The sequence below is a fragment of the Sminthopsis crassicaudata genome, chromosome 5 (genome assembly GCF_048593235.1).
Source record: "Sminthopsis crassicaudata isolate SCR6 chromosome 5, ASM4859323v1, whole genome shotgun sequence".
NCBI classification, from domain to species: Eukaryota; Metazoa; Chordata; class Mammalia; order Dasyuromorphia; family Dasyuridae; genus Sminthopsis; species Sminthopsis crassicaudata.
This window is the reverse complement of record NC_133621.1, coordinates 231,484,229-231,506,119: the sequence shown is the minus strand read 5'-3', so window position 1 is coordinate 231,506,119 and position 21,891 is coordinate 231,484,229. Positions and strand designations below refer to the sequence as shown.

Below are 21,891 nucleotides of genomic sequence, written 5' to 3'. Positions count from 1 at the left end.
TCATTTTTTTTCTGAGCTCTTTTTTTTACATGGGATACCTAATCTGGGGTCTATGAATTTTTTAAAAATATAATTTGATAATAATATTTTAATGTTTTCTTCTGTAATCCTGTATATTTTGTTTTATGGGCTTAAAAACATTATTCTGAGGAGTTCATAGGCTTCACTAGACTGGCAAATGGGTGTATCTCTCTCTCTCTGACAGACACACACACAAACACATATTAAAAACACTTGGTCTTTACTAATTCTATAATTTCCTTTGGGGATTCTACACTGTTTAGAATAGCAGTATCCGTGGTTACAACCACAAATCCCTAGTTTGTAGAAAACTGTTATTCTTAATTAGTGCCGTGAGAACATTAATATTTGACTTAAATATATTATCTCATTAAAATAAAATTTGCAAAATGCATTATCTTATTTTATCATCACAATAATCTTGTGAAGTAAGTACTAGGGCTGCCATATAGAGAGATTGTAATTTGCCCATGATCACATAGCTAGTAAACATTAGAGGTGGCGTTTGAATCTCAGACCATGCTTCTTCTCTCTTGAGATAATCAGAAGAAATGATTAGTGCGGGTCATGGAATAAACATTGAGAGAGCCAACTATAGGTTGAAGGTCTTTCTATTTGTGACTTCTGGGCTCTCTATGAAAATGACTTTTCAAGTGTTCCTTGACTAGTGGTACTTAGTACTCCAGGTGGTAGTTGGGGAGGGCTGAAGTACCAATTATCAAAAGGGGGTATTCAGGTAAACCTAGACCAAGCTCAGCACATTGATTCTGTTTCTGTCCCTACCTCTTTCTGGAATGAAAGAAACATAAAAACAAGGGGAGTTTCTTGACAGAAATAGCACATGGGCTAGCTAAGAAGACCTCTTTTTACTGAAGAAGTAGAATTTGGGCCAAAAGCATTGATAGCTTTGATTATCAATAGATTGTGACTGGCATATTGATATAGTACATGGTATGTGTGCCTGCTGTTTGGACCACTAGTGCCCAAGAAACAATGATAGGTATAATAGTATAGGGAGGGATAAGGTGATAAACTTGATTTGTGCTATAACTAATGAAGTACATTAAGAAGTTGATAATGTGAAGAGAACAGAAAGTTTAGCTGTTGTGGAATTATGAGAGGGACATGATTTGAGGTTGAAGGCCTGGGGCTTGAAGGGAACTTTATTCCAGAGGGAATAGCAGTATATGGAGCAGGAGTATTCTGTGTTGTGAGTATGGGCAAGAGGGTTCAGTATATAGTTAGGAGACTAGGTCCAGAAGTGTAAAATAGTCTTAAAGATCATGAGTCTGGGCAATCCAAGATAATTTGTCTTAGTATTGGAGGACAAGAAGATTTTAGCGGGGAAGGGTCTCAGGCTCAGGTATTATCTGTTTTTCACCAGGTCTTTACACGCTATGGAAAATGCTACACATTCAACGCAGGCCAGGATGGGCGGCCACTGCTCAAGACTATGAAGGGTGGGACAGGCAACGGGCTAGAGATAATGCTGGACATACAACAGGATGAGTACCTGCCGGTCTGGGGAGAGACGGGTATGGGCATTCAACTGCTATTACCATTACGATCTTCCCAGTCATCCTTTATCATAGCATTTAGCAATTCCTAAAATCTAAGCCCTGAATATTAGGCCTTCCCCAGATTACAACCCCAAATGGAAATCACCTGTCCCAGTTGGGATTATAGTATCCAGAGTAGGGAACTTCCTTTTCACTTTGTATGTCTTTCTGTGTTTTTATTTCTTTGATGCCCAGTGTCTGCTTGCTTATCTGTCCCTTCTTTCTCTCCTCTTTTTCCATCCTGGCTCAGTTCCTCTCCAAGGTAACCAGCCATCATTTTCTATCAGGAACCACCACTCAGCTCTATAAATAACTTCATCTTCTCTCAGGCTGCCTGCCATCTGCTCTCAGGGACCTTGGTACAGACAGGGGGAGAGAGAGGGAGGGAGAAAGGGAGAGAGAAAAAGAGAAAAGAGAGAGAAAGAAAGAGAAAGGGGGGAAAGAGAGAGAGAGAGAATCATAGATGAGTAAAAGAAGATGAGGGTGATAAGTAGAGGTCTTTTTAGAGCCAATGGATGTTTGATTCCAAGAAAAAATTGGAGGTCTTGACCCTTATTCTATCCAAGTAGTCACATTTCCCCTCCACCTCTCTTCCCTTATAAGCATTCTAGCCATCACTCCCAGTGTCAAAATATTAATGAAAACGATTCCCAGGATATAGAAGGGTGGGAGCAAACTCCTATCAGGAAGTCAGTCATATCAGAAGGACCCTTCCTTTTGTAAGCACTCTTCCTGATATTACTGTTACAGATGAAACTTCCTTTGAGGCTGGGATCAAGGTGCAGATCCACAGTCAGGATGAGCCACCTTTCATTGACCAGCTAGGCTTTGGTGTAGCTCCTGGGTTCCAGACCTTTGTGGCTTGCCAGGAGCAACGGGTAAGCCTCACATTAGAAAACAGTTTATTGGTTGGGATCTGGGACTTGGAAAAGAGAACTAGCAAGTGGAGAAAAAATAGAAGTCTGGTTGGAGGAAGAAACCGGGTAAAGGAGACAAGGGGGGTGTACTTTGGCCAAGCATTTGGAATGGAAGCTAGCCATATAAGCCATGGGAAATTAGTAAAGAAAGATTCATGGTTTAGGGGGATGACCAAATGAAGGAAAAATACTTGACTTGGAAAACCCATCAAGATTAGTTAGGAGGCCTTTGGTGTGACTTCCCTCCATTAGCCATGGTTTCCCCATTTTCCCTACAGCTCATCTACCTGCCTCCACCCTGGGGTACTTGTAAAGCTGTTACCATGGACTCAGATTTCTTCGACTCATACAGCATCACAGCCTGTCGAATTGATTGTGAAACACGTTATCTAGTGGAAAACTGCAATTGCCGCATGGTGCACATGCCAGGTCTGCCCCAGCCCTAATTTTCTCTTCCCTCTCCCCACTGACTGCACCTAGAAGGATTTATAGGATATTTCCCTCACTGACTACCTCAAAGCTTCTTCTCCAACTACTCTCTGAAGGCCCATAGCTTTCCTCTGGCCCTTATATTCTAATTCTCTGTAGTCTCCTTCTCAATTGCTTCTGGACACAACTCCTCAATATACTACATTCACTTAATCAATAGTACTCCCATTCAACAAACATATGACTAATATATATTTCCCCCACTAACTAGACTCTATTGTCTATACTTCCTTCCCCAATAATAAATAGCACAGACTTACATGTGGCTCTTTTCCCTTCCCAATCCTATTTCTAGATCTGTCTCTTGCACCCTTCCAATTCTGCCTAATATAGCAAAAGGACCTTCTCTTTTATAAGCACTCTTTCCAATATTACTATTACAGATTAAACTTCCTTTGAAGCTCAGGTCAAGGTACAGATCCACAGTCAGGATGAGCCACCTTTCATTGATCAGCCAGGTTTTGGTGTGACTCCTGGAAGGGAATAAGATTGAGATTACACTTAAGATTGTATAGAAAGGGTCTCCTGTCTTCTATTTCTCACTTGTTCTTCCCTCTTACCAGTTTCTCTTCTTTGTAGGTGATGCCCCATACTGCACACCTGAGCAATATAAGGAGTGTGCAGACCCTGCTCTGGGTGAGCTTACTTACCCCCATTGCTAAGAACTCTGGTTCTGCTCTCCCCTCCTCTAGTAATCTTTCTTTCAAATTCTTCATTCTTAAACAATGACTTAGGAGAGGTCTTAGACCTCCACTGAAGTCCCAAAGGAAAATATATATTGAAAAGAAAACTGGGGAGCAAGATTTACCTTTATTTGAAGATAAAACTAATTTCAGGCCCATTTGTCCCCAAATATCTCCCTACTAAGTTCTACCATCCCCTTACTTTCTGGTTTGAAATCCCAAATATCAGGATCATGAAGAGTTAGAAAATAAATTTAGGACCCTTGTGAAAATGTATCTGTGTTAAACTGGGAAAGTCCTTTACCTCTCTCTCCTATTTTTTTTTTTTTTTTTTTTGCTCTCTCCTATTAGAAGATGAGTCTGCACTTACAAAATTAGTCAACTAACAGCTTGGGTCTTAAGAGTCTTAAGACCCAAAGTTGCTAAATAACGAATATGGATATACCAAGATATACCAAGAATAGAACAGGGTGGATCAAACTAGAGAAGACAGGTTTAGAATTAAGGTGATAGAGAAGGGGGGGAAACATGAGAGATGAAGGATAATGAAGGACTAAATATAAATTTTGTTCCAGTCAGAAACCATTAAATATCTTATTTGGGGGACAGTAGGGAAAAGTGTTCCTAGAATGGGGTCAGTGATTCCCACTGCCCTGGTTTACTTAATGCCCTGGACCTCTATCCCAGATTTCCTAGTGGAGAAGGACCAGGATTACTGTGTGTGTGAAATGCCCTGTAACCTGACTCGCTATGGAAAGGAGCTGTCCATGGTCAAGATTCCCAGCAAAGCCTCAGCCAAGTATCTGGCCAAAAAGTTCAACAAGTCCGAGCAGTACATTGGGTGAGAGTCTTGGCTGGGCCTGGAGTTGAGTCTGAGAGGTGGGTGGGATATAAAGATAGATCAGAATGTGGTGCCTAAGATAGCTAGACCATCATTAGGTGGAAGGAGACTCCTTTGGAGAATGGAGTTGAAATATCAGCTCCCTTTATCTGCGAGACTTGAGTGTACCCAGGTATGATCAGAGGAGTCATCTAAGAATTGGGATGTTGAAAATTTGAGATGATGTGGAGTAAGGGTCAAGTTAAAAAAAACAGGAAACCAGGCAGGATATCATTCATACTAATTATTCCCTCCCTTATTCCTCCTCCCCACTCTTTTCCCTCCACTGTAGGGAGAACATCCTGGTGCTGGACATCTTTTTTGAAGTCTTGAACTATGAGACCATTGAACAAAAAAAAGCTTATGAGATTGCAGGACTCCTGGGTGAGCTACTGGGGGAATTGCCAACTGGTCTATCAGTCAAGGCTAATTTAATTCCCTAATCCTAAAGTAGAGAGTTCAAGCCAATTCCATAATCTTGTCCATCCTTATTGGCCTCGTCTGGACCTCCTTTATCTCTCCCTTTCCCTATTGATGGTACTATTTTCACAAGTAGTTTTAACCTTTATTCTCCTTAACTTGCTGGGTAGAATGTAGTTTGTTAGCTATTGTGATTAGAGTAAGGACAAGCTATGAATGCTTGTTCTTGTGAGGTAAAATAGGTTTTTCCTATTTTGCTGGGGCAGATACACTAAAAGTTGACATATTATTTTGAATTTGCATGCTCTTAATTGCCAGCTCCTATCCCAATTCTAGAAGAATGTTTCTAACACCATTGACCCTTTCCCAACTCCATGGACCCCTCTCCAATTCCATTGATAGCTTCCTGATTCAACCCACTCTGCCCAACTCCAGTAACCCTATGCCTTATCCCACTGCTTTGCCATGGATTCTATGGGCCTGGTGGCCTCCCTATTTAGGTGACATTGGGGGTCAGATGGGATTGTTCATTGGAGCAAGCATTCTCACTGTTCTGGAGCTCTTCGACTATGCTTATGAGGTGAGAAGGGAGCAACAGATGGGAAAAGGGATGGGCATGGGGATGCTAGACATTGGGAAGGGACTTGGTAGAAGAGGATGTGTTTGGGCATCCAAGATGGGTGGTGCTGGCTACACCTCCATCCCCATTGTAGGTCTTTTCTCTTCCTTCCAGGTGATTAAGCATAAGCTGTGCCGTCGGGGCAGGTGCCAGAAAGAGTCTAAAAGGAACAGTGCAGACAAGGGTGTAGCCCTCAGTCTGGATGATGTCAAGCGACATGTAAGAGACTCTGAATAGATGCCCTTCTTCCCCCTCTCCCCCCTTAATACACACCAACTTCGTCTATTCTCTTTCCTCCTTTAATTCCCTACTGGTCTTATTGGGATCACAGTTTTGTCTATCTACTCTTCCCTTCAAGTTTCTCCAAAGATAATAACTCCGATTATCCCTAAAATTATAACTTCTTAGTTGACTCTTCACCAGTGCACAAGCATTTATTAAGCATCTACCACGTACAAGGCACTGTGGTAGGTAATGGAGATATGAAGACAAAAACTAAAAATAACTTCTGCCCTCAAAAACCTTATGGGGATGTGTGGAACTAATCATGAGGGGCAGATACTAGAGAGATCATCTCAGAGACTACTGTAATAATCTTGGAATAAAGTAATGGAGTTATGTATGGGATAGTGGCAATGGCATGTTAAGGAAAAAACATTCTGAAAGAAGGATCAATAAGATTCAGTGGTTTGGGTGGATATAGAGGATGAAGGACAAGAAAATAAAAAATATTACTCTTCTTCCTTGCCTCTTCACCAGCCCATGCCCTAATATATTTCTCACCCAAGTCCCCTTGAGCCCTTTGTTTGCCTTCTTATTCTTTTCCTGCTCTTTCTCCCCCTTCCCAGAACCCCTGCGAGAGCCTCCGGGGCCATCCTGCCGGGATGACATATGCCGCCAACATCCTACCTCACCATCCGACCAGAGGCACCTTTGAGGACTTTACCTGCTGAGCCCTGCCAGTTGTCATACCAAAGGCCTGGGAAGGAAGAGGAGGGCAAGGAAAACCTGGGGGATTAAGCTGTTCATCTGCCCTGGGGCTTACCATTGCCCCTCCCACTCCAAGGGCAGCTCCCAACTCTTTTCAAAGTCTTTCTCTTCTAGAACTGGTGGAAGGGGGTCCTGAGTTCAGTGCCCTTCTCTACTCCCTTGCCCTCCATACCCATACATTTTTATTTTTAACAAAACAAATAACAGAAATAAACTACAAAGAGAAAGGGCAAAGGACCCCAGGCTGTCCCTCTATGCCCTATGCTGCCTCCCCCTGCTCCTAGCCTGACCTATGTCTGTTTGAACATCCATTCTCATCCTACTTCCACCATTCAATGAAGCTGTCCCAGCAGGGAGGACATGAGTGGAAAGATTCCTTCAGGGTCTTGAATTGGGCCCCAGACAGAGAATGTACTTTAGGAGGGAGGGCTAATGGGAGAGGAGGGCTTCCCTAGCCTTAAGAGACCCTTTTAGTACAGTGTCCCCCCCCTCTGATTGTAAATCACAAGGGCAGGAATTGAGGCCCCTGGCCCTCCCTCCCTTACACTTACTGGGCACCCCTTCAGAGATCAAGGAATGGATAACGTCCCTGAGGATCTTGGGACAGGACAAGGCACAGGTTTCATATCCTGATCCTAACCTGGTCCTATCCCCAAAATGAGAGAAATTTTTGATGGGATCCCTCATCCTCATCCCATGAAAAAAATGTAGGCACTTGATTCCCAACTCAGGGAGAGGAGAACTGGTACCTGTTTCTCTCCTAACTTCCAGTTCCTCTCTCCAGGGGTCCTTTGCATGGGACTACATCCATAAATTTTCTTATGGAACTTCCCCAATTCTTTGTCCTCTATGCCATTTGTTTCTTTCTATGACTTCATCTGCATTTTCTATTTCTATATGATACAGACTCTATATTGCTATAACTCTGTATATACTCCTTCCCTTAAACTCCTGTCTGTACCCATCACGATCCCTTGTGTCTCTAAGTCCCATCCCTACTTCCTCCCAAATCTCCTTGTCTCTCTGACCGCCCTACTACCAACCCCTCTGAATGCCTCCACTTGTATAAAGTGTTGGACTCTCCTCCGATGTTTGTACTGTGTACACACATCCCCCTTGAGAAGCACAAGGAGACGACGTACGCATTGTAACTCTCTCACTGTCTTGGACATAAAGGAAGCTGTGAATCACAAGCTTTGCCTCTTTCTGGTCTGCCCCCTTCCACCCAATCTTTCTATGCTTGGAGCCCTCCCTGTAGCCTTAAGGCTTCTTCCTTTTTTTCCATCAGTCCCATTATCCCTGTTCTGACTGGGACTTTCTTCCTTGGGGAAGGGGTGGACACAGAGAATTGGCACTCAGCTCAGAGGACGGATATTCCTCTTGGACCCAAGCCAAGGAGAGTTATAGACTATGGAGTCCCTGGAACATGGAGAGAAGGCATCAGAGACAGTCTAAGTGTGGGAAACAACTCATAGCTTCTAAGGGTAGCCACGGAGAAATACATAGTTGGCTAGGAGATAGTATCCAAGTGTTTTGTTCCCAAGACTATGTTGGCTAGGGTCAAATTCTCCCCACTACTGACTACTCATCCTCTCTTTCCTTACCTGGGGTCCAAACCTATATCTCCATTTCTCAGATTTTAGGGGCAAGGTTGGACTTGATAAGACAGGACAAGAGGAAGAGTTGGGAGCTCATGCTGTTACACCGTCTGCCTATTCCCCCCGCCCCCAGAGAAATAATAGGTTTGCTCCTTCCATTCATCTTTCTCAGACGACTTCAGATGGTCCAGAAACACCACTTCCATCCTAAAGTCCTCTTGTGGGGGGCTGGGGAAGGTCCCAGCCAACATAGCCTCTGATGCGGAGGATGGCCTCTGACATAATTCCAGGAGATATTTGTTCTCCCCTCTCCATCCCATTCATTGGGAGAGTGGCAGAGATTAGGAAGAAGACACTGCTGGGAGCCCATAAACACCTGGTGCCTGGTGGTCACTTGGATAGAGAGCAGATCTCCTTGTAGAGAAACAGGAGTAGTAAAGGAGCAGCAGTGGTGGCAGCGAGCAGGACTGTGGAGGAGACACTCTTCTGGTATAATAAACTGGGTTTCAACCACCTTCCCTCACCATGTTGTTATTCATCGCTCATTAATTGGTTCAACCATTCATGTGTTAAACCCGCCTGGCACTTAGAATGCTGCTGGATTCGGCACTGGGGAGGAATCCTTTGAGGGCCTGGATGACCCTTTTTAGGCCAAACATCTTTCTTCTATGGAGCTGGGCTTTCTAACAAAGGATCAAAAATGAGTTTGATGCTTCCCAGCTGTGTGACTCAGAGCGTAAAGAGAGGGAGATTCCCCAAGAAAGACTCTTCCAGAATGGATACCAGTTTGGCTCTAGATTAAACAATAGTACCTACGTGAACTTTTATACACTATAAAAAGCTATATGAAAACTTTCTTTGGAACATTAAAATAATTGTGTAACGTAAATTGCTAACATGAATGTCCCCATTTTATAGGAAATTGAGGCTAGGGGAGTGATTAGCTCAGGTCACACACAGCTAGTAAATCAGACTCAATTTTAAGTCAGGTCTTCTTGACCCCGGGTCCAGGAAAGATTGGGAACAAGGCAGATGTAACAGTTAGTAGTTGGTGGGGAAGACAGGGTCTTAAAAAAAAAGCTTGGAGAAAGGAGTTCAAATGCCGACTCCCCCATTTCTGAGCTGTGAGCCCCGAACTCCTCTCCCAAGTTTTCAAAGTCCCGCACACAGGGAGGAGGGGCTTACGCACTGTCTGGGAGAGCCGTCCGACGTCAGCCAAGTCTTCGGACTCGGAGCCAGGCAGACCCTAAATTCAAATCCAGGCACAGTCATCTGCCCTCGGGCAAGCTTACCTGCGTGCCTGCATCAGTTTCCTCCTCCGTAAAATGCTAAAATTATATAGCGCGCATCTCCCAGGGTTGTTTGAATTAAAAAAAAAAAAAAAGCCGAGAGATTTGTGAAATGCTTTACAAACCATAAAGCACTCTATCAAGACTAGCCAGCGAAATCATCGAGCCTCAGTTTTCTTATCTGCAAAAAGGGAGATGGAGAGCCCCGTCCGACCCCTTCCGAGGCAGAAATGAGATCATGTGAGGCTATCAAAGCGTTTCTAAGGGTAACAAAGCACTGCACACGGGGGATGTGTTACACAAGTGCAGTGATTCCCAAGGTCACCGCGGCCAGGCCGGGCCCGCCATCCATCCCAGCTAGGACGGGCTAAGACTAAGTATTAGCCGCGCTCGGGACCTGGAGGCTCCGCGCCGGGCCGCCCTCCTGCCGGCAGGGGGCGCGGCTCGGGGCCCCTCTCTCTTCTCGGCTCCTTCTCGCTGGTTTCTCCTCCCAGGGCTAGGAGGCCAAGAGTAAGACTCCCTCCTAGCTTTTTCCGCTAGCCCCTTCTAGCCCGCAGTCTCGTTGCCCGAAGCCTCCCAGTTTCTATCCTAGGCAGGCTCTGGAGATCGAGTCGAAAGAGGGCGGGGGGTTGGGGGGCTGAGGGGGGAAGGGAAAGTGGCCGAGAAAGGGGGAGTTCCGGTTCCGGTTCTTTGTGCGGCGGCGGCAGCGGCTCCGGGGGAAGATGGCGGCCCGGGCTGGTTTCCAGTCAGTGGCTCCGAGCGGCGGCGCTGGAGCTGCGTCAGGGGCGGGCGCAGCGGCCGCTCTGGGCCCAGGTGGGACACCGGGGCCCCCAGTGCGAATGGGCCCGGCACCTGGCCAAGGGCTCTACCGCTCCCCGATGCCGGGAGCAGCCTATCCGGTGAGTGGGGGCGGGGAAGGAGGCAGGAGGAGGGGCGCGCGGACAGGGGGGCGGAACCTGCGAGTGAGTGGCAGAAAGGGCCGGGGTTGGGATGGGGGTTAATGGAGGTAGGAGGGGGTGGAAAGGGGCGAGCAGGGGAGAAGGGGAGGGTGAAAGGATGGAGGAGTAGAGGACTATTAGTATTGGTACCCAGAGGGCGGGAAGGAACGACGAGATTTGGGATGCTCTTGGGGGAGACAGTTTGAGGAGTGGAGGAAGCAGCAGAACCAGCAGCCGATGGTCTTGCACCGTTCTCCCTATGTGGGTTTAGGGAGGCCTGCAAAGTGGGAAAAAAAATTCTACCAATGGACAGAGAGCCAAGGGCCTGGGTTCAAATCCCGACCCTGCCCTTTTACACCTGACCTTGGGCAAGTTTACTTCTCCCCTCCAACCTCAGCTTCCTCATCTGTAAGGTGAAGGTTCTGTCTAGCTCCCAGTTAGTCCATAGGATTAATTTCCTAAATACCTTTGGGTACATCGCTGGGGTTCCTTGTTAAAGTCAGGAAGATGGGCATGGTGATCTCTAAGGTCCAGCCCAGCTCTTAACAGTCTGTGTGGTTCTGTTTACTTGGAAAGATACAGAGTTAGGTAATAAAGTGTGAATAGGAAAAAGACTAAGAACTCTAGTGGGATGGGGAGTCCATGCAGCCTTGATAATTGCTGAAGGACTAATTGTCAGAGATTAACTGGAGGAGAACTCCAAAGAAAAGAGAGGCAGGTTGACATGGAGACTCAAGGGAGAGAGGTAACAAGGAAACAAGGAGGCATCCTTCCTTCATTAAAAGACCTAGAAGAGAACCTGAAATGGTAGTTTGGGGTTAAATTAGACAAAAGTTTGTCTTGGTGTCATTCCTTGGCCTTTTTTTTTTGGACCTTTGGGTAGCCCCTTTCTTTGGAGTAGGATTCTGGGTGAAGAAAGCCCCGGTTAGGGAACATTCATCAGGTTCAGGATCCTTGCTGCTCTATTCCCCAGAGCCTTACACAAGATAACACAATATTCAATGCCTCCCCCCTTCCCCTTCCATAATTTGGACAGCTATAACATCCAGATGTTGTGTTCCATCTACAGCGTCCAGGCATGTTGCCAGGGAGCCGTATGACACCTCAGGGACCTTCTATGGGACCTCCTGGCTATGGGGGGAACCCTTCAGTTCGACCTGGTCTGGCCCAGTCAGGAATAGATCAGTCCCGAAAGAGACCAGCTCCTCAACAGATTCAGCAGGTCCAGCAACAGGCAGTCCAGAATCGAAATCACAAGTAAGACTTGGAGAGGGTAAAATGAATTTTGTGGAGACATAGGTGGAAAGGGTAGCAGAAATTGGGGAGTATGTCACTAAACCTGTGGAACATGATTCTTTTCCTATGAAATGACTTTATCTAAGTTTGCCATGGAATAGGGGGATTTTTCTCTGCTCTGAAATAAGCTTTTCAGTCCCTGGGCTTCCCTTTTCCTCTTTCTTATGCATTCATGGGAATGCTGCCCTCCCCATTTTTAGGTTCTGGTTACTTCCATCCCAACCTAATAACAGTGTTTATTCTGAACAGTGCAAAGAAAAAGAAGATGGCTGACAAAATTCTACCTCAAAGGGTGAGTCCAGCATTCCTTCCCCCTGTCCACAGTATCCCTAGAGCCATTAGCACTTGTGAGTTTGAAAGCAAATGTTATCTATCTCACTATATCCTACTGCCCTTTAGATTCGTGAGTTGGTACCAGAATCCCAAGCCTATATGGATCTCTTGGCTTTTGAAAGGAAACTGGATCAGACCATCATGAGGAAACGACTAGATATCCAGGAAGCCTTAAAACGACCTATCAAGGTACAGGAAACTCCTGGGCAAAGAGCCAAGACAGGGGGATTCAGGAACCTTCATCACTCTAAGAATGAGAAATTAAAAGTTCAATATAGATCTCTCAGGCATTTAACTTTCCCCTCTTCCCTTTTGCCTAATAGCTAATTTTATTAGAAGTAAGAAAAAAAAAAATAGAAAAAAAGGAGAGGAGGACTCACTATTTCATCAGAAATCTTTGTCTTTTCCATGTCACTGTTGTAAATTCTTCCTTTACCCAGGAACCCAGTTGGCACTGTGACTATCCTTGTTTGTCTTACATCTTTATTTATACACTCAGGGCTGCTTGCCCATTCACTTCTCCTAATTGGAATCTCTACCCCACCCCAAGGGACTAAGCAGACAACAATTTAGTTTGGTAGAATTAAATGGTTAGAACACAGTATTGTTTTCTAAGTTCTATACTAATCTTTGTTTCCACCCCCTTCAGCAAAAACGGAAACTTCGTATTTTCATTTCGAATACTTTCAATCCAGCTAAATCAGATGCTGAAGATGGGGAAGGAACTGTGGCTTCCTGGGAGCTTCGGGTGGAAGGGCGGCTCCTCGAGGATGTGAGTGAAGTTAACACACTGGTAGGGACTGGGGGTGGGGGCATCTAGAGAAGAGTAGTGTCTTTCTGGTCTCCAGGGACCCTGAATGGTGCTCACAACTCCTTTCCAGAGCAGCAGGGAGAGGGACGTTCGGCTCCTTGCGTTGGAAGACAATGGCTCTTTGTGTGCAGCTCCCACAGCTTTGGCCTTCACTGCCATATCGAGTTGAGAACACTATTGTCCTGTGATCTGATTTGCTGTTCACTTCCCCCCTCGGCTCGTTCTGGCCATTAATGGTTTCCCAGGTTTCTGCTGATTACCTTGGTTTGGGCTTATTTATCAAGTGAGTTTGCAGGTTTTTTCCCCCATATGGCGTTTCAGGCCATGACTTCCTGTCTGAATCCTTAAGATCCTTAATTCCCACTGTGTGATCTCCCTTCTCTCTGCTGTTGCTGAAAACACATCTTGATTTAGAACAGGCAGATTTCTCTTGACATGCTATTCATAATTTCATGCTGAATACCAACTGGTGGGGGTTATAACTCCTAGATCTCCCACCTCACTTGCTTCATTGGTTAGTTCATGGTTTCTTCATTATATTCCATTGTTTACCTCTTAGCCTGTTTTCCGCCATGGTGACTTTATAGCCAAGCTATTTTGAGTGAATTTTGCACAAAGAATTGGAGCTCTGTATCAGAGCTTCTTTTCCATATACATAAATGCATTCCATCTGCTTGAGTCCTGGTAAAACTGTTTTTGTTCTTGCTGCTATTGCTCATGATTCACTTTTCCCTCCAGTCAGGCTTTATTCTCCTCGAATTTATTCTGTTTCTAAATGTGGATATTAGAATTCCTTGCCTCATTCCCAGAAGTATTTTCCCCTTGGGAGTGGGGTGGGTGAATAAATGACCATGTGTATGTTACCAATTGTTTTTCCAAGGTTTCAATGTCACTATGACTTTTTTTTTTTTGCCCAAGACATCAACCTGCCATGCTCCAATAAAAATATTTGGAAATTATTTCTTCTGATTCCATTTGGCTTGAACTGATCTCAGTATCATTGTGGGTTCTTTGGCCATGGGCCTTGTTTTGGACATTTTCTAGTTTTTCTTCCCTAATATGACTTTTCTCTTCTGCTCTTCTTCAGTCAGCTCTGTCTAAATATGATGCTACCAAACAGAAGCGTAAATTCTCCTCCTTCTTTAAGTCTTTGGTGATTGAGCTGGACAAAGATTTATACGGGCCAGACAACCACCTGGTGGAAGTGAGTAGCTCATTTGTCCAGGTTGTGACATGGATGGGGCTGAGGGAACTGGGAACCGAGTCTGGAATACCTAAAATAGTGGGAGAGAAATGTAAGTTCAAGAGATTGTCCCAGGTATACCTTACTTAAACCTCTACACCAAATGTTTATCCTTTATAGTTCATGCATTGACCTCTAGGGGGCACCATCTCAAATAGGAGAGCTTGTTCGTTCCAAGGCTAGAAGACACCTTTGACATTTTGCCTTTTAGGACCTCTTAGGCATATAAAAGTTCTGCTTTCTCCTTCTTTCTTTTGCTCACCCAGCTTCCTTCTCCTCTTTCTACTCCCTCCTCCCCCAACCTCGAAATCCTCTTGATTATGCCCGTGTCTAAGGCCAGCTCCCCATCCTGCTTGCTACCTGTGAGATCATATGTCACTTTAAAATCCATTTATGGTTCTTCCTGGGGGGAATTGTTATAGCTTGGTGTCATTTGGCACAATAGAAGTTTTTTCTCCTTGGATACATCTTTCTCAATTCTGGGCTTTCCACGTTAACCTCTGGCCCTTTCCAGGTATTATTGTAGAGGGTTTTTCTAACTCTACAGACAATGAGTAATGATAAAAATTATTCATTATATATCTAGTTATAAGTGCTGCCCTGTTGTTATATAGATCAAATCAGAAACGTGGTTATTCCCTTGGATAGCCACCACGTCAACATAGAATGTGTGGTTCATCACATCTGTAACTCCACTTATAGCCTTCCACCACTTCTTTTTAAAAACTGAACTTGTGACTTTATTGCTGTAGAGTACTCATGAGGAACTTTCCTCTGCCAATGCAGATCAGTGCAAACTCTGAAACTTTGAGTCTTAAGAGAATTGCTTGAAGAATTGAAAGGTTAATTGATTCACTCAGCATCACATGTCTGGTGTGTGCCAGATGAGACTTAAATCCATGTCTTAACTGATGCTAGTTCTTCATTATTTCACTTCATTCTTTGCCAATACACAATTAGCTTCTTATTTTCTTCTACCTTGAACTTCTTGTCTATAATGAGGAGCAGAGAGAGCTGATGGCATTAAGGGTCTTAGGCTCTCTAGCAGTGAGTGAATATCAATTGAAGTTGCAAGAGACATAGCCAAGCACCAGGAACTTAGGAGATAGAACATACGTGGACTTTGTTCACATAAAGCTCACTGTCTAAGAAGCAAGGCATGGAATCCACAGAAATCTACATATTTGCAGCAAATTTGGGAATGAAACTTTATTTAGCTTTATGCTCATATCATATAAGCAAATTTTAATAAGTTAGCCAGACCAAATTAAAAGTGAAGCATTTTGGAAAAAAAAAAAAAATCAGTCAAATAAAGTTTTTTTTTTTTTTTGGATTGCCCTCCATTACCTTCCCTTTCAATAGCACAGAAAGATTGATTTGAATATAATTATTAACAGAAGCAGTTTTCTGGGAAATGACTGCAGTGTAAAAAATCCCCAAAAGACATTATCACTGTTCTTCCTTTGGGAGAGCAGCACCTAATACATTTCTCTCTCTAGTGGCACAGGACTGCTACCACTCAAGAGACAGATGGCTTCCAGGTGAAGCGGCCAGGAGATGTAAATGTTCGTTGCACTGTTTTGCTGATGCTAGATTACCAGGTATTGTGGGGGGAAAAGTCCTTTTTTCATAGCCCCATCTCGTCACCTATTCATAGTTCTAGGTAAACTATGAGTCATCTCTTCCTCACCCATCTCTCCCAAGTTTTTGAAAGTACAAAGAGGCTTGGCTTATTTCTTCTACGTTTTCCCGTTACCCTTGTATCTCTGTAGCCTCCTCAGTTTAAATTGGATCCCCGCCTGGCCCGGCTTTTGGGTATTCATACCCAGACTCGTCCAGTGATCATTCAAGCACTGTGGCAGTACATCAAGACTCATAAGCTTCAGGATCCCCATGAACGGGAGTTTGTTATCTGTGACAAATACCTCCAGCAGGTGAGTGAGGGTTCTGCTCTTCAGTTAGAGTTCACTGTGTTCTGGCTGGTAGCCCTATTTATCCTTAGCCTTAAATTGCTTCTTTTTGTAGATATTCGAGTCGCAACGGATGAAGTTCTCAGAGATCCCCCAGCGGCTCCATGCCTTGCTTATGCCACCAGAGCCCATCATCATTAATCACGTCATCAGGTGGGGGCATGGTAGCAACAAGACAAGACATTTCTTTGCTGAAGAGTGAGGGACTGGAGGGTGGGAGGATTCGAGCCTTCTTTTTCCTGTAATGAGAAGGCAGGAGCTGAAGTTTGGCACTTTCTCCATTTTCCCCTTTCATTCTTGGACAGATGTTGAATGCGGAGGGGATCTCCAGAGCCTTGTAGCCTTAAAGTAACTTTTTTCTATAGTTGAGGCTGGGACCATTTTCCAGGTTTCATTGCTTCAGTGTTGGTTCTATTTCTGTCCCACTGGGGTATCATTATCCAGCATATTACCCAAGGTTCTGCAAACAATGCCTGAGTCGTGTGAATTGGATCACTAAAAGCTAGACTGTTCTGAGCTCAGAGATGCAGAATTAGGAGCATCTTTTTGGACCTCAGTTTCTGAATTTTTTGAGGCATTCCCTTCATCACACCACTGTGATTTCTTGCCCAGCGTTGACCCTAATGACCAGAAGAAGACTGCCTGTTATGACATTGATGTGGAAGTGGATGATACCCTCAAGACTCAGATGAATTCCTTCTTGCTATCTACTGCAAGCCAGCAGGAAATTGCTGCTCTAGACAACAAGGTAGGAGCTTCTGTCCAGGGACTTTGGGTGCCACGGGCCTTCTAGTGAAAGGTACTAGGCCAAGGTTTGCCTCTTCATAGACCTCAAGACCACTCTACAGACTTCTCTGCTTCAAATTTTGTTGTGACAGCGGTGGATTGAAGGGTCACTGTATACATAGCTGGGTAATGCTCTACAGCAGATTATCAAAGTTTGGAAATCATGAAGGAGCAACTGCGTTGGAGAGCAAGCATAGTATAGGAAAAAGTGCTCTCAGCTAAGGTCAAAAGACCTATATTGTAATCTTGATTTTGCTACTTCTTGAATGTCTGGCCTTGCATATGTGAAAACATTTCACATCTCTGACCTTCAGTTTCTCTAATCTGTAAAGTAGGACTTATACCATCTGCCCCATTTGCCTGTGGTGAGATCAAAGGAAATCTTGTGTATTTTGTAAGCTGTCAAGCACGATACAAAAAAGTGAGAAAATGAGAAAAAACATGGTCTTCCTAAATCCAGCCTGTTTTAAGCATATCCTTATCTTTAGATCCATGAGACAATAGAGACCATCAACCAACTGAAAACCCAGAGAGAGTTCATGCTGAGTTTTGCAAGAGATCCCCAAGGCTTCATCAATGATTGGCTTCAGTCCCAGTGCCGGGATCTGAAGGTAACACATTCAGACAGGAATCACAAATGTACTTCATTTCTTCTGGGATAGGAAGAGGAGAGTTAGCTGTGGGGATCAGTTCTAAAGATTTCATGCTCTTTAATTTTAGGTCAGAAAGTGAAGGTTTAGACAATTAACAGATATTATTGAGTTGTCTGCTATGAAGCCAGCACTACTAGGTGCCATGAGTGATAGTAGAAGTATTCAGTGGGGTTCTTGTTCTACCTGGAGAGGCATAATCCATATATGTAAAGCAATAGTAATAAACTGCAAAACAGTATATAATTAAATTAAGTGGTAGAGATTGTTGTGAGTGAAGCACTTTGAAAATCTTAAAGCTTTATGTAAATGTGAATTGTCTTAGGAATTCGGAGGAGAATGAGATCAAAGAAGATTGGGTTAGTCAGGGATGCCTCATGTGAAAGATGGAACATGGACTGGGTCTTACAGGATAAGTTGAATTTGTATTGGGAGTGGAAGAACACTTAAAGGAAGGAGGAACTGTGGACCAAGTCTGACTACTGTGAGATCTGTGGGATAGTTCAGAGGGTAACCTGTCTAAAACAAGTAATAAGTAAAATAAGGTTGGGTAGGTTGGTTATAGAGAAGTCCTTTGAAAATTAGAAAGATATGTTTAGATGGTAAAATTAGAAATAGAACCTTTAAAGATGTTTGAGTACGAGAATGACAAGACGAATAGCATTTAAGAATTCTTACTCTAGTGTGAAGTCAAGGAGTGCACCAGTGGGGCTGTTACAAATAACCCAGGTGTGGGATGATGGCTTAAACTAAGAAGGAGTCTGCACTTCTCTAGACCATGACTGATGTAGTGGGTAACCCGGAGGAGGAACGCCGAGCTGAGTTCTACTTCCAGCCGTGGGCTCAGGAGGCTGTGTGCAGATACTTCTACTCTAAGGTAGGTACCTGAGAAAACCAAGAGAACTGACAAGGAAGAAGGGGCCTGGGCCTGTTGCTTCCCTAGTTGGAAGTCAGGGGTGTCAGGTCCCAGCCTAGAGACCTGTTTGCCTCCAGCCTCCCTTTCCTTTCCCTCTCAGGTGCAACAGAGACGGCAGGAACTGGAGCAGGCCTTGGGCATCCGAAATACATAAGGGCCCTCCTCCATCCTCAGCCCGGCCACACCAATTCTTCGTTTAGGCGCTCATGCCTCCCCATAGCACCTGCCCTAGTCTTGCTTGGGGGTCCCCTGAGGAAGCTGCTGGTTGAAGGATGATACCAAGATGAAGAGGGTCCCACGTTTCTGTCTCAAGAGAAAATATTCTTCTCCCCAGTCTCTCAAACTCCCCTTTGCCTCACAAAACTCCCATGTGCCTCTCCCTTTTCCTGGTCTACATAGGACCTCTAGTTAGTATTAATTAGTAAGAGAACTTATAGTGGTAATCAATGCTCTGAATGGATTGGGCCTAAGGCCAAGTGATCTTCAAAAGAAACAACTAAACTCATCTTGCCCTTATGTGACCCCAGATTTGGACTGGGGGCATTCTATAAGTTAGTTGGGTTTTGATTGTTCCTATATAGGATCCCATTTTCTTTCCTTTTATTAGTTTGATACAAACTCTTCTCTTAATGGGATGTTCTGGGACCCACGGGAGCTTTTAGACCACTTGACCTATTTGAGCCTTAGGCTGTGTTCCTAGGATGGCCTGCTGGCTTAGCTCTTCCCCTCGTCCCCTGTGTAGGGGTTCACATCAGTATTAAGAGTTTGTTCCCTGACGGCTGGTCCTACCTGGCACACTCCCAATAGCTGCTGCTTTTTCTTAGGATTCCTCCTAAGCCAGGGCATTTGGGCTGGGAGCCCTGCCTTTCCTCACATCCATTCCCCTGTGTGTTGTCACTGCCAGCAAAGGCATCCATTCCTTCCAGCTATTGCTTGGAGATGTGGCCACCAACCCTCCCAGTCCACCTTTTCCCTAGTAGAGAGAAACCCCTTAAACCCAATGAATAAAAGCTCTGGGCAATCTGTCTCCTTGTCCCATGCCCCTTTTAATTAGCACCCCATAGTGGGTCCTGGGGACACTGGGCAATGAGGGAGCCCAGGGCTGGAGAGCGGCTCTTTGTTGGGTTTGTGACTCTCTCTACCCCTGATCCCAACTGAAATTCTTCAGCCCCTCAGGTAGGCAGCAGGACCAGTGGAACTGAGATGGTCTTGCATCCTTCCAGGAAAGCCCCATGTTCCTTTTCTAGGTTGAATATTTCCCTTAAGTTAGCATCTCTCAGGCTCGCAGACTCAACACAGCAGGGTGGGAGAGCAGCAGGTACAGAAGGGGCTTTGGGTTTGGTATCAGCTCCAAAACCCCACAGAACTGACACTCCTGCCTCCCCACCCCTCCTCAGGCTCCTGCGAGTGCACTCTCCTCCATGCCTACTCCACATCGGATGGCAGCGGAATCTCCCCATTATCCCCTGAAAAGCTTCCCTTACACTATTACAATAACACCTCACAAACCTCTGTTGGGAGAGGGCAGCTGAGCCCTGGTCCCACTCTTGGCCAGGACCATGTGAAGGAAGCTCAGACATGGGCCTTCCTCCCACCACTTAGGCAGTGTCCCTGTTGCAGATAACTTTTTATTAACTGAATATTATGTTTTTTCATGGACCAAAATTTTTTTTTGTACTGTTCCCTTATAGATGTCACCCAGTTTTAATAAAAGCATCTTCTGAAGGATGGGTTTCCCCTTTTTGATAGAGAACTCTTATTCACTCAATGCCCTCTGTCTACTACCAATTACTCTACAGGGAAAGGGAGCCTAAATACTTCAAAAGGACTAAAATAACATTGAGGCTTTCAGTACTACTCAGGATTAGTTGCAGGTATGGAAGGAAATCTGAGGAAGGAGGCCACAATCTATCAGCTGTGATTGACCCTGTCTTCCCTAAGGTTTTTAACATCTGAAGTCTGGTTTGTGCCAGCCCCAATCTTCTCACAATTTGCCTTTCTGCCTTGACCTTCCCTAGCTTCATCTGAAGTCTGATTCCCTAGGTCACCAGAGTTAGCTCTTGGAATTCACTGTCCTGGGGGTGGGTTGTCATTACTTGAGAAGAGTTTTGCTTTCCAGGTCATTTCAAGGTTCCTGTGTAGCCTCTTACTATAAGTTTTCTTTGTCTTAAGGATTCCCTTTTTAATGGCCTGGAGGATACAATTCACATTTAAGATTTGGAAGCATGAACCTGTTTTTTTGTTTTGTTTTAAATTTAAAGTGAGTTAATCACCCAAGAACCAGAAGAATTTCTCAGGAGTTATTGAACTCAAAATATATTCACCTACATTGGTATTCCTCACAATCAATCAACTCAATTATATGTCTTGTCATGTTGTCCTTTCCTTCTACCAGTCAGTTTGGTTCTGAGCTGCTGAGGTAGGACTTCACAAGAAGAAAGGGGATTAGTCTGTTAATAATCACATCTCAAATTAAGCAACTTTTGTTATTTCTCTGCTTCCCTGGATTAGTAGAGTTGGCCAAGCTGCTGATACAATTAAAATGGGGTATATTAGATTATAGTTCTTCAAATCTTCAAACCTTTGAATAGGGAGATAGCTTTCTGGGAGGGGTCAATAACATTGGAACAGGGCAGGGGTCTTATGTGCTGGACATTAAGTTGTATTAAATACTATTTTCTTAGCTGTAGATAAATAATTTGCAGTTTGGCTTTTTTTGAGAATCCTACCTCTACCAGAAACTAGGAGTATGATACTGGGCCAGTTCTGACTTTTTAGATCTTAATTCATCTTTATCCCTGCCCTACCCTCCTTGAGATGACTCAGGGTGGGAGAAGAAAGGAATCAAGTAGAGAATGTTGGGCAATCAAATGAAGGGAAGGAACTAAGTAAGAACTGTGTGCTAAGCATTGTTACAAATATTTGGTCTTCACAACAACCCTGTCATTCTCATTTTAAAGCTGGGGAAACCAAGACAAGCAGAAGTCAAGTGGCTTGTCCAGAGTCATTTCTGCTTTAGAGTTCCACCTCCTGCTGCCTCTGAGAGCAAGACAGAAGTAGAAGGGAGCCAGATGTGGAGATTCACCTGTACTTTGGTGCTTCTGCCCCTGGGAAGAAAATAGAGGTGTTCTAGTCACAGAATTACTCTGCCTGTCTTTGCCTCTCCTCCAATGCCTCTAGCTGATACGTGAACTCTTGTTGCCAGCCTGTACAGTCTGTGCCAAGAGGAAAATGGGGGTGGAGCTGAGGAAAGAAGCCAGCCTTGAATTGGAAGCAACATTATGTTCTGGAGAAGGAATCTGACCAAGCTTCGGGGAAATTTTATTACCCTGGGAGAAGAGAGCCCAGCTAGAGAAGTGACTGCAGGCCCCTCCCATTATCTTGTGAACTTTTACCTCCCATGTGCTCATTTCCATCCCCCAGCTAGATTGGGGCTCCCCACTAGCCCAGTTTTTATCTAGCAGTAGCTGGGCATGTGAATGC

The 21,891-nt window shown here is 44.5% G+C and overlaps 3 protein-coding genes across 8 annotated transcripts in view; 2 read left to right on the top strand and 1 right to left on the bottom strand.

Annotated features, from left to right (window-relative positions):
- ASIC1 (acid sensing ion channel subunit 1) overlaps positions 1-8,691 on the top strand; it is a 32,284-nt gene extending 23,593 nt beyond the window's left edge. For 3 of the 5 annotated variants that reach the window (XM_074270418.1, XM_074270422.1, XM_074270420.1), the window contains 9 exons: positions 1,406-1,556; positions 2,331-2,458; positions 2,776-2,926; positions 3,566-3,622; positions 4,357-4,510; positions 4,842-4,933; positions 5,470-5,549; positions 5,703-5,807; positions 6,437-6,682. In XM_074270418.1, the coding sequence (XP_074126519.1) occupies positions 1,406-1,556; positions 2,331-2,458; positions 2,776-2,926; positions 3,566-3,622; positions 4,357-4,510; positions 4,842-4,933; positions 5,470-5,549; positions 5,703-5,807; positions 6,437-6,541 (1,023 nt within the window). In that variant the 3' untranslated portion in view covers positions 6,542-6,682. Of the gene's footprint in view, positions 1-1,405; positions 1,557-2,330; positions 2,459-2,775; positions 2,927-3,565; positions 3,623-4,356; positions 4,511-4,841; positions 4,934-5,469; positions 5,550-5,702; positions 5,808-6,436 lie in introns of all 5 variants that reach the window. The other 2 variants (XM_074270419.1, XM_074270417.1) reach the window with 2 other exon arrangements.
- Positions 1-21,891, bottom strand: part of RACGAP1 (Rac GTPase activating protein 1) — a 284,478-nt gene that overhangs the window by 93,139 nt on the left and 169,448 nt on the right. The window lies entirely within an intron of this gene.
- SMARCD1 (SWI/SNF related BAF chromatin remodeling complex subunit D1) lies at positions 9,944-20,133 on the top strand. Of its 2 annotated transcripts, XM_074270423.1 has the most exons (13): positions 9,944-10,364; positions 11,473-11,660; positions 11,949-11,991; positions 12,099-12,221; positions 12,682-12,804; positions 13,931-14,047; positions 15,586-15,687; positions 15,859-16,020; positions 16,112-16,209; positions 16,669-16,804; positions 17,331-17,453; positions 18,268-18,369; positions 18,509-20,133. In XM_074270423.1, the coding sequence occupies exons 1-13, from the start codon at positions 10,188-10,190 to the stop codon at positions 18,560-18,562; spliced, it is 1,548 nt and encodes a 515-aa protein (XP_074126524.1). In that variant the 5' UTR covers positions 9,944-10,187; the 3' UTR covers positions 18,563-20,133. The 2 variants fall into 2 exon arrangements, with proteins under 2 accessions (XP_074126524.1, XP_074126525.1); XM_074270424.1 differs by lacking the exon at positions 13,931-14,047 and having other exon boundaries at positions 10,150-10,364.

Excerpts from the sequence above, each read along its gene's own strand:
- SMARCD1 (XM_074270423.1), top strand. The coding sequence starts at position 10,188 with ATGGCGGCCCGGGCTGGTTTCCAGTCAGTGGCTCCGAGCGGCGGCGCT. Across the intron at positions 10,365-11,472 it reads TGCCGGGAGCAGCCTATCCG|CGTCCAGGCATGTTGCCAGG; the intron begins GTGAGTGGGGGC and ends TTCCATCTACAG. Across the intron at positions 17,454-18,267 it reads CCCAGTGCCGGGATCTGAAG|ACCATGACTGATGTAGTGGG; the intron begins GTAACACATTCA and ends GCACTTCTCTAG.